The sequence below is a fragment of the Carassius gibelio genome, chromosome B11, assembly GCF_023724105.1.
Source record: "Carassius gibelio isolate Cgi1373 ecotype wild population from Czech Republic chromosome B11, carGib1.2-hapl.c, whole genome shotgun sequence".
Lineage (NCBI taxonomy): Eukaryota > Metazoa > Chordata > Actinopteri > Cypriniformes > Cyprinidae > Carassius > Carassius gibelio.
The window spans coordinates 11,270,375-11,286,954 of NC_068406.1; the positions used below are offsets into that span (position 1 = coordinate 11,270,375).

General features: G+C 36.6%; 1 protein-coding gene across 13 annotated transcripts in view; it reads left to right on the forward strand.

The window, feature by feature from the left end:
• LOC127968107 (inositol 1,4,5-trisphosphate receptor type 1) overlaps window positions 1–16,580 on the forward strand; it is a 131,561-nt gene that overhangs the window by 111,874 nt on the left and 3,107 nt on the right. For 12 of the 13 annotated variants that reach the window (XM_052569001.1, XM_052569009.1, XM_052568998.1 and 9 more), the window contains 5 exons: window positions 302–388; window positions 1,235–1,380; window positions 2,357–2,522; window positions 3,731–3,891; window positions 12,907–13,068. In XM_052569001.1, the coding sequence (XP_052424961.1) occupies window positions 302–388; window positions 1,235–1,380; window positions 2,357–2,522; window positions 3,731–3,891; window positions 12,907–13,068 (722 nt within the window). The remainder of the gene's footprint in view (window positions 1–301; window positions 389–1,234; window positions 1,381–2,356; window positions 2,523–3,730; window positions 3,892–12,906; window positions 13,069–16,580) is intronic. The other variant, XM_052569008.1, reaches the window with a different exon arrangement.

Sequence of the window (16,580 nt, forward strand, 5' to 3'; positions counted from 1 at the left end):
GTAATGATGCTGAAAATTCAGCTTTGCATCATTTATTCAGAATTTTTATTTCTAAAATAATTATTTTACATGTATTTTAAAGTGTAATAATATAACAGTTTTACTTCATTTTTGATCAAATAAATGCAACTTCGGTGAGCATAAGATACAGCCTTTTATACTTACCCCAAACCTAAAATGATATTGAATCATATATTATAATAATATAATAACAATACATTAATAATTAAATATTGATTTAAATATTGATTTAAAAGTAACAATTCATAGCTCCTAATCTGCAGTTTTCCCCTGTGTTCAGAGCACTCTGCCAGTAAGATGGGAGAGTTCCTGGCAGGCGCGGTGTGTCGGAAAGAGGAGAACTGTTCCACGGAGACCATGACGGATGGTATGGACCCCATCACTCACAACTCTCTCCTTCACACACACACTTCTAGTTAAATCTGAGTGGTATGGCCTGGTCATGAGACGAGGAGAGGAGAGAATCCCTGGTAGGTTATGTGGGTGATGTTTGGGGTCGGAGGTTAATGACAGTCAGGCACTAAATGTTCAGCGGGTTCACGCTGGTTTGGGGTTAAAGTGCAGACCAGTCTAATTCGGATTTGCAGGCAGGTCTTTGAGAATGTGCATATTTAAGATGTAAGGCCAGACTAATTTGATCGCTGGAGCTGATCAGCCGGTCTGAACCCTCTGAACCTGCGGCGCGTGGCATGTCTGCCCCTGTGAATGTGTCTTACCTTGTTTAGCACACCAGTTAACATTGAAAGACTTCGCTTAAGCCAGTTTGAGACTAGCATTGTTCTTTCTCATAAAACAGGGTTACTTAGGGTTAACAAGAACAAGATTATGGCAAAGCTTACATTTCAAGAGTCTGTTGTGATTCTTCAGAATGTAAGAATGTTTTTTTTTTTTTTTATATTTATTTTTAGAAACACCTTCGCAATCGTAGCTAGCACTGCTGACGTTTTCTTTAGAACATATACAAATTTAGTTGTATAAATAGTCTTGTATTTGTTTGCAAATTATCTTTGACGTTTGTGAATGAGATTTTTTTTTTTTTTTGTGTTATGGTCTGATAACTTTGGATCTTATTTTAGGAAAGCGTTTCACCTCAAATGCTATTTCTGCTTTGAGATTTGCATGTATGCAACCTTTTAGTCTGAGCGCTTTCTATAGAACATTCCGCAGTAGTCCATTATTTGTGATTTGCGTATTGACGTGTTGTTTCCTGCAGCTGTAGGAGTACAGTCGACCGCTGTTGTGATTGAGGATAAGGAGAGGACGTGCGACTCGCTGCTCATGTGTATCGTCACTGTCTTGAGCCACGGTCTAAGAAGCGGTGGCGGGGTTGGAGATGTTTTGCGGAAACCTTCTAAAGAGGTACCACACAAGGGCCTCAATATGAAATTGAGTCTTTTATTCGGCCTGTGGAAGATGGGTGTTCAGAAAACCTGTTTGGAAACAATTGCTATTTCTCCAATTCCACTGGACAAAAATACTGTCAAATGATTAATCGTGATTAATCGCATCCAAAATAAATGTTTTTGTTCCATAATATATATGTGTGTGTGTTGTGCTGTGTATATTTATTATGTATATATATAAAAAAAACACATGCATGTATATATTTAAGAAAAATGGTGTTTTTATATTAATATATATTTATATATAATATAAAATATAAGAATATAAATGTATATACATGTAAATATTTCCAAATATATGTATACTGTATGTGTGCGTATAATAAATAAAGACAGTACACGTACATATAATATGTAAACAAAAACCTTTTTTTGGCATGGGATTAATCTAGATTAATCGTTTGACAGCACACAAAATACAAAAAAAAAATGTTACTTGAAATTAATTTCTAAAAAATACAATAAAATATAAAAAATAAATATTTCTCATTTTCATTAAAGTTTAATGTCAAAAACAGCAAATTTGCTAAAATTTCAAAATGAAAATGGAAAATATTAAAATAAATGCTAATTCAAACTGGTATCTCACTGATACTAAAATAACACTGTTGAATAATTACAACTTGTCCTTACAATAATTGTCCTCACAAATGCTTTTATGATCACTTATTGGTGCATTTTGAATAATCAGTCAAACACTTTTATTTTTACTTATAGTTGGGTAAATTGGGACTTTAAAATTGTAGTTCTCAAACAGTTGGTTTGGTTGCACAGAGATAAGTTTGACTGGGCAGATTTAGGTAGAAAACTGGGTTTATTGAGTCTTTACTCAGAAAGCTTGAGGACCTATGGTCTGTTATTGGATGTTGATTGTGAGATTGAATTTGAAACAGCACTGATATTATGATCTACTGCATCTCTTTTCTCCATAGGAGCCTCTTTTTGCAGCCCGTGTGATCTACGACCTCCTCTTCTTCTTTATGGTAATCATCATCGTCCTCAACCTCATTTTTGGAGTCATCATTGACACCTTTGCTGACCTCAGAAGTGAAAAACAGAAGAAAGAGGAGGTTCTGAAAACGACTTGCTTCATTTGTGGTGAGTGTCTACTGTACATGCCCTCAACGGAATTCCAGTGGCTTTCCATTCCAGTCAAAACACAAAAGACAATGCAAACGAAGAGATCTTGCTCCACATCTCCTGACATACAGCTGCAATTCTTGTTTATTAAAATAAAACCTTTTATTATGGCTAATTAGAACCTGCAACCTCATACTCAAACTGACAACGTTAGCATCAGACAGAACGAATCAAGCTTAATGCTTCATTTGCAGATCAAAAAAATAGCTCAGTTGATGTTTCTTGTCTCTGGACACTATTGTTTATATTTCAGTTTTGGCTTTGAAATGTACTTTAAGCAATACATCGCATAAATCAAATATCCTTCAAGTGTCTTCAAGTTATCTTCAGTGAGTCACAAGCTTATTCATTTCATGTACCTATGTCCCATATATTTCACAGGCCCACAAAACTGTTTTGCTCCAGCATAAACATTAGGACGCCCCCTCTTCACCAGAAGTCTTAGTCATAACTCACTGAGGAGGTGGTGGAGTGTCTTCCTGTTGACCATGTTAGTGTGAGATCAGCTATAAATGATCATCAGTCTCACAGTGCACACACTTACTTGTATATAAAGACTGTTTTAGACTCATGTCTTTTCATATGCATTGATATTGAAACTGAAGTTTGTTGGGATTCAGTTGATGATTTCACAATCCTTTTGAAAGCAAAGTGCGAAACAGAATGTAATCTGAGATGAACAGTACAAACGTGCAATTGGAGAGTAGATGACGTGTTGTAGTCAAGTGACAATTTCCCAATGTGTTCACTTGCCAATTATGCATCAAAATTAGGCTATTTGTTTGTGACTATCACAAGATTCATAACTCCATTTCCTCGTAACATGCACCATTCATGGTTGTATACAAACAGTTTCCCTGTGGTTAGACTTCCTCTTTCGAGATAGTACAGTTTTCTTTGAAACATAACCATTTTTAAGAGAAAGAAGTCTGGTTACGCATCATGTCAAAGTCTTAAAAGGTTGTTTTCCCTCTTACTGAGTAAACTGCATAGATCTAAATAAGCTTCTGACCTGATCCTTTTTTTTGGACAACTGACCATTGGGCTGCTTTGTCACTTCAAGATTACACTCAATCTTCTTAACTGGCCTTAACCCATAAAAACAAGGCCCATTTACAACAACTGATTCAAACTCATTTGGCTGTAACTGTGTTTCTGCTCTACAGGTTTGGAGAGGGACAAGTTCGACAACAAAACTGTGACATTTGAGGAGCACATTAAGGTGGAGCACAACATGTGGCATTATCTCTTCTTCATCGTGCTGGTGAAAGTGAAAGACTCCACAGAGTTCACAGGGCCAGAGAGCTATGTGGCCGAAATGATCCGGGTAATGTATTTGATAGGGTTGCTAAGATAAAATGATCATATTTTCAGCCACAACTGAGTTTTTATCTTGGGTGGATGTGGTATCTCAAAAGAATTTCATTTGAAAATTGTTTGTACCATTTCTAAGAAAAGTTGAAATGGGACGCGCAACAAAGTACTAGGCATAAATCACACAGTGGAATGTGTAGCATCCATAGCTAACCCTTCATTCAGTTTAAAGAAATAGTCTAGGTTCATTACTAGTTAAACTCATTTGAAAGCATTTGTGGAATAGTTCTGATTACAGCAATTAATTACGACTTGTTCTTCCTTTTGTTGAAAAAAAGGCAACAAGATTACTGTTACAATTAAAGTGAATCCATAATAATAATAAAAATAAAAAAAAATTTAAAACATGAACGATATGTTCACCATTTTGGACCATTTTGTTGCCATGACAATGTAATACCTAAATATCAAAATGACAATTTTTTGAAAGAGATGAATACTTGTATTCAGCAAGGAAGCATTAAATTGACAGTAAATACTTTATTTTACTGAACTTTGTATTCAGCAATAATAATAAAAATAAAAAAAATAGTGTGGTTTCCAAAATAAAAAATAATACTAATAATGCTGAAAATCCTACTTTGCATCACAGGAATAAATTACACTTTAAAATCTATTAAAATTAGAAAATTTGACTGTATTTTGGTCACATAAATGCTTTGGGTGAGCATAAGGAACTTCTTACAAAAACACTTTAAAAAATCAAAGTAAGTGCTTTTGTAAAATTCACATTTTTGGTTTTAAATCCTTAGAAAAAGAACTCCATTTACTACCATTGTAAGTGCCTCATTGTAAATTAAAACTAAATGGTTGTCGCCTTTCAAGAAGCCGAGGTCAAGCTGAGGTAATTTAAGCCTTAGGGTCAAAGTCACATGATGAGAGGGAACCAGCCAATAGCATGGCGCAGTTTTGGATCAGTGGATGTGTTTATTTACTGCTGAGGATTATTTGTGAACTCACAGTTGAAAACGATGTGATTGCTTGACACTGAGTATCAACTTATACACACAGAGAGAGAACCAAAGAGTTCAGCTCAAACAGCATACCAATAAGGTGTTTGTGTGTGGGTTTCTTTCCCCTCTACAAAGCATGGCTTCAGAGATGCTGTTAGATATCAGATTTCCAATGAATGATGTATTTATGAAGACTAAATGATGCCATGATGGGGCGTGACTTCTCCTCAGAAACATGTTTAGATCTTATGTTTATTTGAGCCCACAAACCCTGGGGCAGAACTGAACCGACCTGACCCTAGAAGTGTAGCTTGCTGTGGGGAATGTGGCCTACTTTAAGCTTTACCTCTGGGAAAGTGAAGTATTTAAGATATTTTCCACCAGATTCCTCGCAGTAAATCCCCTTAAATGACCGCAAACCTTCTACTTTGACTCATACAATCATAACTTTGTGACCTTCAGTCTCTCAGGGACACCAGAGCTTCTGTTTGCCTTCAGACTGGAGTCTTAACAACTCTTGAAAATGTCTTGGAATGTGTTAATCCTTGAGAAAAGCTGTGACAGCGCACACGGCTCATTTCAGTTGGTTGACCAGAGAAGCAGGAGTTCCCCTCATGATTGCTATATGTGTATGCCTTTGTATTTGTGTGTTTCTTTGAAAAATTATCCCTTACTTAAAACACTGTGGGCTTTTTCATCAGAAAAACTCTTTTAACAACTGTAGCAAATCACTGGGTGAATGCAAGTCTGTTGCTAAACAGGATATTAAAAGAAAAATGAGGGCACTTATGTTGTTCATTTAAACATCCTGTTTTATCTCTATTGCCATTTTATCATCATATGCTTTGCTTAATGCAATGGCGTGGAACTTTAATAGCGTTTTATGTAACTTTTGAGTAATTTTAGGGAAAGAGAAGTACTCAGGAAAGCCCCTTCTGCACAAGTGGTGGTTCTCTTGACGCAGATGGTGCAGCGGTGGGTTTCTGACACAGTTTCTGATCCGGGTGGTGTCTTTTGGCCCAGTTCCCAACTTCTGTGGTGGATTTCGAGGGTTCACTTTGCGGTCTTGGGAGGAATCACCTGATTTGGGATTAGTTGCTCTTAAAGGTCTCCTAAAAATAAGAATGCTTTGACTTGACAACAAAGGGTAGAGCAATTTGTGATGCATCAGTATTTAATGCATGGTCTCTCTCTATGGTTTCTGAGAAGAGCATCAAGCTGTGGTTGTTAAAGTCATTATTTGACTATAGAAACTGCACATGAAGTCACTTTTTAACATTTTATTTAGTAAAGAGAAGTCAGGAAGTTATAGGGAGAATGTGGAATGAGTCTAACAACCTGGAAACAAGTTAACATTTTTGAACTTCTGTTTCTACCATCCCAAAGTCAGTGTTTTTTTTTTTCAATGGGTTTTAAAAAAGGTCTGAGATAAAAAAACGAACAAAAAAAACTATCAGATTATTTTGCACATTTTATTCTATGACATATAATACATCATTAATACCCTATTTGTGATTCTTTCTTTTTTTTTTTTAAAGCTTTTTAGATGTTGGGAAATAATTGGTTTACAGAGATTGTCATAGTAATTAAACGTCATCACAATGAACAGAAACATTCGTCCACCCACCCACCAGTCCCTTATACAATCTTATTGTGTTTTTGCTTGCGCTCTTGCAAACTTTTCAAACTTAAACTTTCTACAGTGCAGATTTTTAAAGAAGTATTAAATATATAGTAATGGTGTCAAATGATTAATCGCGATTAATCGTATCCAAAATAAACGTTATATATATAATAAATTATGGATATAAATATGTGTAAATACTTTCTAAATATATATATATACATAATAAACAAAACACAGAACACACACATATACTATGCAAATAAAAACTTTTATTTTGTATACGATTAATCTCAATTAATCGTTTAACAGGACTAAAAATGGTTAAAAGTAGTAGCTTAGTGGTGGTGACACTGAGGTCATGAGGCCTATGGTTCATTTGTAGTCAGCATTTTACTTCTGCCGATTGTATTTAAGCTTGAAATTCTTTAGCATGATCAACAGGATATGTGATAATCATAAACATTTGAGGGCCGCAGAGCTTATTTTCTGCAGCAATCCAACAGAAAATGGGAAAATCCTAATTGTTGAGGAACCAGAGTGATTCTAATTGTTGATTTGGTCTACAAAATGTTCTAATACACTTTGTCTTAAATTGCTGCTCTTAAAACAAATATATTCACCTTAATCGCTTCAAGACCTATCAAGACCAAAGAGGAAAGAACTTTACTGTTTGATCGTCTACTTTCATTCAGGTAATTGAGGTTAGATCAAGCGCTGTGTCTGTAGGTAGAACCCCTACATGAACCTGCCCTTTTCCTTGCAGCTTTTTCCCCCCCGTGAATATTATTCACAGCGTTTGTGATGACGTCTGTTGTAATTGTCGCACTTTGAAGCAGTGCGTGAACGCTTGGGTCCCGTTTAGGACCGATGCTGTTGTTTCTGCACAGACCACAGAGCATCCTGTCTAAGTGTGTGGGCTCTTGCGGTATTAGTAATGAAATTCACACTTCCCTCATTTCCATTGAAGCAGCAGATACAGTTGAAATTGATGTGGCTAGAGCGCTCACACATTTACTGGCAATGCTGTCAAGTGTAAACAAAGCTTAGGAAATAGAGGTTTGAGAGGGGGCTGGTTCGGACGCACGAACGTGCACAAACACACCCAAATAAGCGTCAAACCAAAGCAGCACTGCAAAAATAAAATTAAAAAAAGGAAAAGATGCTTGCATTACATTTTTTCCTTTTCCCGTCATAAGCGAATGAGCGCTGTTATAGTTTCTTTTTATTAGAGAGACAATTCTTTGAAAAAAATAAAATTCTATGATCATTTGCTCTACTCACTCTCATGTCAATTCAGACCTGTATCATTCCTTTCTTCTTTGGAACATAAAAGAGGAAACATCAAGATTCAGTTACGTCAATAGTAACAACATTTTTTCGTTTTTAACACTCTTCATAATATCTCTGTGATTATATATGATGACAATATGTTCATCTTATATGAACTAACCCTTTGTTTTCAGCTTTTTTCTTTTTACGTAGAAATAGTAGTAGTTCTCTTTTCTGTTGAAGTAAAACCAGAGGAAGTAGGTATTTAGTGTAGGTTGTAAAGCAGACATGTCACTTTATCCTCTTGATTTTTACATGTGTTGGTTATTTGGAGAAATGGGATAATTAAAAATAGTTTTAGGATTTGCTAAATGTCCGGTTTGTCTGGTATTATAAACTATGGTTTTACAAAAATAGCTATGAAAATTTCCCTTTTTTGTTTGTTCTTAATTCATATGATTATTAGAAGCAGTGATTTTCCATTTAAAGTTCAGACTTCATGAAACATTTTGAGTCTAATATATAATTTATAATAAAATAAAAACACAGTATTCTGGATTTGTTAGTTATTTAGAGAACTAGAAGTGTTTCCTAAATTTTAATACATATGTGTAATAATTTTATTGGGTATTTGTCTATTTAGAACTCATAGCAAAATTATAAGAATATTTTATAAATGCATTATTCATACTGTTATTTATTTTTTGTGTTTTCTCTAGGAGCTCTAGGCTTCTTTGGTTAAAATCTGAGTTTGTTAGGCATCGGTCTATGTAATTTACCCGCTGTGTGGTATTCTGAACAGGGTTGGTGACGTTGGCTATACCATTTGACAGATTTCAAAAGCAGACTCAGTCAGGATGAAACAGGTCTGATTAGAGTTAATGGTTTGTGCCTGTGTGATGACGATGACGAAACCGGCTGACAGCTGGGCTCCATGCACAGACGACATTGTTTGTGGGCGGGAGGTAAACACAAACCTCAACATCTGTGGCAGCAGGAAGTGAGTGCGCACGCACTCCTCTCTTGTTCTCAGAATGAGTGAGAGCATTACCTGTGATTTTCCCCTGCGTCTGTCTGAAGTGTGTGCGCGCGGCCCATCTGAGATTTCAGAGACAAGGGGACTTCTCTGCACCTGCAGCCTGAAGACCTCTGTCTCTCTCTCTTTCTGTCACACACACATGCCTATAAGCGAGTAACTGACATAATTACATATGCATGAACCGTTCTTCCCCATCATTTAAAGATAATGTGCATATAAATGTATAAGGGAAAGTTTATTTTTAGATGCTATGACTTTTCAACATTTCCTATGGAAGCTGTGTTCTGCCTCTGTGGCTATTTCTTTAAAGTTGTAATTTTATATCTTAGTGTAATTTAATTTTTATTTTAAAATGTGTCCCGATTTCTTCTAGTGGCTCCGCTTCTTAAAAATAAAATGCATTTGCATTGCATTGTGGTCATTTTATAGCTAAGCCAACAATGTTATTTTTTAAGGCGGGACTATCTGTTTCATTGACCAGTAGCAGAGAAGGGGAGTGGTCAGGACACCTGTTTGAAAACAGTCATTATTTTGCATGAATGCAGAAATTACGTTTTCATGTCAGAAAATAGTGTTTTCCTTCAACAACAAAACTGCCTCATTTTTGTTTTTTAGTTAAAGTTATTTTCTTTTGTTCTATTTTGACAACACAATTATTTACAAATTTTAATAAAAAAGCTTATATATAGGCAAAAAGTTTGCTTTAACTTTGCTATGTCTTTATAATCAGAACAATAAACAACTGATGTATATATATTTTATAATCCATGTTTTGTTTTGCATTACATTGTTTGGCGTTTTCCTTTTTTAAAAAAGTCCTGCGGTTTGTTAAAATATCTTAAGTATCCCATCAAGTCTTTCCAGGAATATCAGAACACAAAACCTTCATGCATAGTAGTTATAAATAGAAAGAATTCTGTTTAAAATAGCTATATATGTTATGTAGCATGTTACAGCACAGCTGTCATGATAACTTTCAGAGAGACTCACTGACTTCCTTATAGGATATGATGAAAATATGCAAATATTTTCACAGCATTCACAAAGCTCTGTAGTCAGGACGTGTCTGTCTGCAAGCCAAGTTTGTGTGTGTGTGTGTGTGTGTGTATGTATTCTTTGACGTGGCTATCACTTTTTCCCTGCTTCTGTTAGATTCCCTCTCGTCCTTATTAGGATCTGCGTCTGACCTTCTCTCACCAGTCAGACAAAAGTCAGACATTCTGCAATCGTGTTTGGCTCAGGCTGGATCTCGAAGACTCCCACTGCTGTCTCTGATCGCTTGTTGCACTATAAACTATTCAGAGATATTGCAACAAAAGAGCATGGCTGTTTCATTAACAACTTTTTGTACTAGACCAGAAAATCACTGAAAAGTAAAATGTAAATTATACTTTTTTTGACTGTGTAAAATACTGCAAAGTGTTGCCAAATCTGCCGGTTTCTTTTCATAACCCTCCATCTGAGAGGATTATGATGCTCAAAAGTAAATCAAAATTTCCTGAAAAGTCCAAAATAGATCCAAACTTGGTTTCATCTTGCGGCCAGATACAGTTTTTAGTGTTCTGCTTGATTGAATTAGTGTGTATAATGTCAAATATCTCATTGAGGAACGATGGTAAATTCCCCCTTGTTAAATAATTGTATGCTAGTTAGGGAGAAACATAGTGCTCAATGTTTGGTAGCGCCGATCTGAGGGTGAGGATGTCCACATGCTCATGTGACTTTGATACTCCATTTCCATTGCTGTAATTATATTACACATATGGAATTTTGGCTGACGTAACGAACGATATTCTTATGAACAGAGAGACAATGAGGGAATGGGAGGTGGAGGAGGACATTACTTCAAGCACACCATTAGTTAATGTCTGATTTCTAAAATGGTTTGTGCAATGTGCATGGTGGGAAATCTAGTGGAGGAAGTTTAGAAATTGTTTTGGAAGGGAAAAAATAAGAAACTGTGAGTAATTAATGAATAAATCATACAGCAGACACTGAAAAATGCACCGTTTGACAGGTCAGCAATTTATGTGAAGTGACCCAAATTAGTCAGATTTGACAAAATATCAAAGGGATGTGTACATTATCTGAAAGCCGAATAAATAAGCTTAAATAAGCTTGTTATGATAGGACAATATTTGGCTGAGATGCAACTATTTGAAAATCTGGAATTTGTGGTGGCAAAAAAGTATTTAAAGTTGTCCAAATGAAGTTCTTAGCCATGCATTTATCAGAAATTACGTTTTGATATATTTATGGTGGGAAAACCTAATATAGTTGATATATTTACGATGTGTCAAATTCACACAAGTGTCTTAGCATTATAAATAAAGAATAAAAACTTTAATACTGTGAAATATTATTGTGGCTTAAAGTAACTGTTTTTATATATGTATTTATGTTATGCAAAACATTACTCCAGTCTTCATTGTCAAATGATGCTTCAGAAATTATTTGTATATGCTGATTTGATGCTTTTTGAATTCCATTCAAAAAGTAAACTTGTATATTCATTCATTACAACACAGACTGATATATTTCAAATGTTTGTTTATTTTAATTTTGATGATTATAACTAATCCTAAATTCAGTATCTCAGAAAATTTGAATATTATGAAAAGGTTCAATATTGAAGACTCCTGGTGCCACACTCTAATCAGCTAATTAACTCAAAACACCTGCAAAGGCCTTTAAATGGTCTCTCAGTCTAGTCATGTAGGCTACACAATCATGGGGAAGACTGCTGACTTGACAGTTGTCCAAAAGACTTGACAGTTGTCCAAAAGACGACCATTGACACCTTGCACAAGGAGGGCAAGACACAAAAGGTCATTGCAAAAGAGGCTGGCTGTTCACAGAGCACATTAATAGAGAGGCAAAGGGAAGGAAAGATGTGGTAGAAAAAAACTGTACAAGCAATCGGGATAATCACACCCTGGAGAGGATTGTGAAACAAAACCCATTCAAAAATGTGTGGGAGATTCACAAAGAGTGGACTGCAGCTGGAGTCAGTGCTTCAAGAACCACTACACACAGATGTGTGCAAGACATGGGTTTCAGCTGTCGCATTCCTTGTGTCAAGCCACTCTTGAAGAACAGACAGCGTCAGATGCACCTCCTGAGCTAAAGACAAATAGGACTGGACTTCTGCTAAGTGGTCCAAAGTTATGTTCTCTGATGAAGGTACATTTTGCATTTCCTTTGGAAATCAGGGTCCCAGAGTCTGGAGGAACAGAGGAGAGGCACACAATCCACGTTTCTTGAGGTCCAGTGTAAAGTTTCCATAGTCAGTGATGGTTTCGGGTGCCATGTCATCTCCTGGTGTTGATCCACTGTGTTTTCTGAGGTCCAAGGTCAACACAGCCATCTACCAAGAACTTTTAGAGCACTTCATGCTTCCTGCTGCTGACCAACTTTATGGAGATGCAGATTTCATTTTCCAACAGGACTTGGCACCTGCACACTGTGCCAAAGCTACCAGTACCTGGTTTAAGGACCATGGTATCCCTGTTCTTAATTGGCAAGCAAACTCGCCTGACCTTAATCCCAGAGAAAATCTATGGGGTATTGTGAAGAGGAAGATGCGATATGTCAGACCCAAGAATGCAGAAGAGCTGAAGGCCACTATCAGAGCAACCTGAGCTCTCATAACACCTGAGCAGTGCCACAGACTGATCAACTCCATACCACGCCGCATTGCTGCAGTAATTCAGCCAAAAGGAGCCCCAACTAAGTATTGAGTGCTGTACATGCTCATACTTTTTTTTCAGTTGGCCAAGATTTCTAAAAGTCCTTTCTTTGTATGGGTCATAAGTAATATTCAAATTTTCTGAGATACTGAATTTGGGATTTTTCTTAGTTGTCAGTTAAAGTCATCAAAATTAAAAGAAATAAACATTTGAAATATATCAGTCAGTGTGTAATGAATGAATATAATATACACGTTTATCTTTTTGAATGAAATTAGTGAAATAAATCAACTTTTTGATGATATTCTAATTATATGACCAGCACGTGTATACTATTTATATGCTAATAGGAATGTGTTACCAAGAACACTAATGTGTACTATTCCAACAGGAACACAACTTGGATTGGTTTCCACGCATGCGGGCCATGTCGCTGGTTAGTAGCGATGCCGAGGGCGAACAGAACGAGATCAGGAATCTTCAGGAGAAACTTGAATCCACCATGAAGCTTGTCTCGAATCTGTCAGGCCAACTGACTGAACTGAAAGAGCAAGTGAGTGCTGATGCTTTTGGCCTGATGTCAGAACATTATGTCTGTAATGCTGACATGTTAGGCCAGTTTTTCACGCCCCAATGAGGATGAGGTGTAGTCTTGACCCATTAAGCTGTTTAAACAGACTGCACAGACTAGAATTGGAGTTGGGTGTGATTGAAACTAGGCCTTCAAGGTCAGTCAGTACGAGTCCACAACCTCTACAAGGTTCAATTAGACCAAAGGTCAATGAGTCATTTCTGTCTCTTTCTCTTTCTGCCTTCGGCTCGTGGTATTTAAAACTATCTTTCACCTGCGTCATGAGGCCAAGTGTTGTTTCACTTTTATTCAGCCGCATTGTCGTCCAGATGAAGTTCTGCGAACTCAAGCTTGTTTGTTTCCACAGATAAACAATGTAGCACACGCAGATGAATATGATAAACTGGGTCATTGACTTAGACGCTCATATTTTGATTTGGTGGAAATATGCGTAATGGGGTTTGCTGTCATGTTGTTGATTTCTTGTAAATAGCGTCGAATAAACACCAACTTGAGGTGTGCAGCCACATAAAATGGGAAGTGTCTACAGGGAAGTTGATTTTTGTAATCCAGACATGGGGGAAAGGGTCACTGTTTGGCTAAAAGAAAGAAGACAAAGCAAGTTAAAACCAACAAACTTTCACTATTATCCTGCGTCAGTGTGGTGGTTACACGTGTCAGTACCAGATTTGCTTTTCCCTTTCTTACTTTAAACTTGGAAGAGAGACTGATAAGAATTCTTTACACAAATATTTGAAAATGAATTATTTGTTTTCCGACTGGTTAATATTTGATGCTAATCTTAGGCTGTGTTTTCAGTCTGTGATCTTGTTAAAATATTATTATAGGTTTGTTTGTCTTTTTCTGCTTTCATGCACTCTGTCCAAGATTTCACACGGGAAAAGTGCAAATAAGACAAAATTAGAAATCAAGTAACTGCAATAAACAAAATGAAAAGATCACAAAAAGACTTGCAGGCACCAGAAGCACCATTTATATGAGAATTGTTTAAAAATGATTAAGACCCAAATACATCAAATCCATAGCAAATCTCCACTATAATAGTCTTTGAAAATGTATATACACGTGTTTAAAAAAAATGAATAAATGTATGCATTCCAAAACCTTTGAATCTACTCACATATACTTAAATCTATCTATCAATACAAACTTAGTTTTAATGGTCAATTTTCAAGATTATTCATCCTATGATCTATTTTACTTAAAGCACTAGTGTAAACACTTTCTTCCATTTCAGATCATCATTTCATTTTCATCGAATCATTTCAGATTTCTTTTACGAATGGGTGTTTTGGGGTAAGCTTAAATCTAGGCAGGATCTGGCACTGTATTTTAGCTCTAAAGCATTTTGTCTCAGATGTTTATTATTATTTCACTTGGATTACAGATTACGTGAAAAACTGCAGTTGACGGATCCTTATATGAAGGAGCGAGCAGTGCCACTTACTTTTAAATGGCTGTGTGGTTGTTTAGTAGTATGAGGTACTTCCTTTGGACATCAGCTTTAATATACACATGTGTGAGCTTTTTTTTGGCTCGCTTCTGCAGCTGTTGAGTCAGAGTAGGGGATTTCGGTACAGACGGTCTGTATTTCTGTGGAACTGTGTACGTGAGAATGAGTGTGTGTTAGTTTATGTTGTAGCTCAGTTACACAACACTGCATGACATTGCTCCAATTGCTCCATTTTATTTCCCCCGAAGCTTTTTATAAGGCAGCACACACACACACACACACACACACACCTACAATAACATGTTATGAGGTCATAACCAAGGCAACATGAATGGACACACACAATGCATCACTGCATGATCTGTGGGAGAGACAAACAGGAGATGAGCAAGATTTAAAATGAACAAAACTTCAGATATATGTGTGTTTTTTGTATGTCTATATATACACATACACTCACTCTGGAAAAAAAAAAAACTGTTATAAAATATGTACATGTGAAAGTAATCGTGAGCTCAGTGTTATACTGCAAACCTTTTTTTGGCAATCCAATGTAATTTCATGCCCCAGTCACATTGTCTTTGTTAAATAAACATTACTTACACTATCAGAAAAAATTATAATAATAATAAATATTCTGTTTATTAAATCCAAGTATGAATCTCATCAAGTTAGTGTTTTTAAGCACTTTACATTCTTTCCAAAATAATAACTCAAGGCAATAGCAATTTAAACAATATATATTATTTAACTTATTTTCATCAATTCTTTTTAATAGTTAACTGTTACATTTCTCAGATCATAAGTCATCAAAGCTCGGTAAATATTGGTCATAGATGCGGAGATTTGCCAAGATGATTACTCACTAAAAACTCCCACAGATCATGCTTACATACCATTTTAACTCTTATTTTAAAGTAACAGAGTGTTTCTATCTAAGTTTGTGAGATGTTTACATAATTTATTTTAATAAGTCTGCCTATTAACGCCATTATTTTGTTAATTTGGACTGATTCGTGCACACAGAATGCGCGAGACCACGAGTCAACCAATCACAGCTGATCATAACCAGTCATATCCAATCATATTGCGTTGCAGCTATTGCCTCCTCTCAGGTGACTTTCCCCCATTCATTCTTAATTACCACCATGCTTTAGGGGGTCTGTTAAAACTCAATGGGCTCAGGGGAGGCGAGAGAGATGCAGACTCGCATGGTAACTTTACCTGCTGGTGTCGCTGTTGAACAAAGTTGTTTTAGAAAAACAAGTGATTTACACACTTTTTAAAGGGGGGGGGGGGGGGGGGGGGGTGAAATGCTATTTCATGCATACTGAGTTTTTTACACTGTTAAAGAGTTGGATTCCCATGCTAAACATGGACAAAGTTTCAAAAATTAAGTTGTACGTTTGAAGGAGTATTTTTGTTCCCAAAATACTCCTTCCGGTTTGTCACAAGTTTCGGAAAGTTTTTTTCGAGTATGGCTCTGTGTGACGTTAGATGGAGCGGAATTTCCTTATATGGGTCCTGAGGGCACTTCTGCCGGAAGAGCGCGCGCTCCCGTATAGCAGAGCACTGAGAGCACAACAGACATTCACTGATCAGAGCGAGAGCGTCGCGAAATGTCACAAAAGAAGTGTGTTTTTGGTTGCCAGGGCAAGACAACCCTGCACAGATTACCAAAAAAAAAAACAGCATTAAGGGACCAGTGGATGGAGTTCATTTTTACAGAGCATCAACGGAGTGGTGCAAGTGTTTTTGTTTGTTCCCTGCATTTCGAAGATGCTTGTTTTACAAACAAGGCCCAGTTTGACGACGGATTTGCGTATCGTTTATTTCTTAAGGATGATGCAATCCCAAGGATAAAGGGTCACGATCGTGTGTTGGAACCGCAGGCGGGGAGTAAAACTGCTTCAAATATCTCTGCCTCCTTGTTAGTGCGTCACCTCCCATGCCAGAGACCCGGGTTCGAGCCCCACTCGGAGCGAGTCGTTGCTGCTGCTGCTCTCGTTCAGTTTCAGCC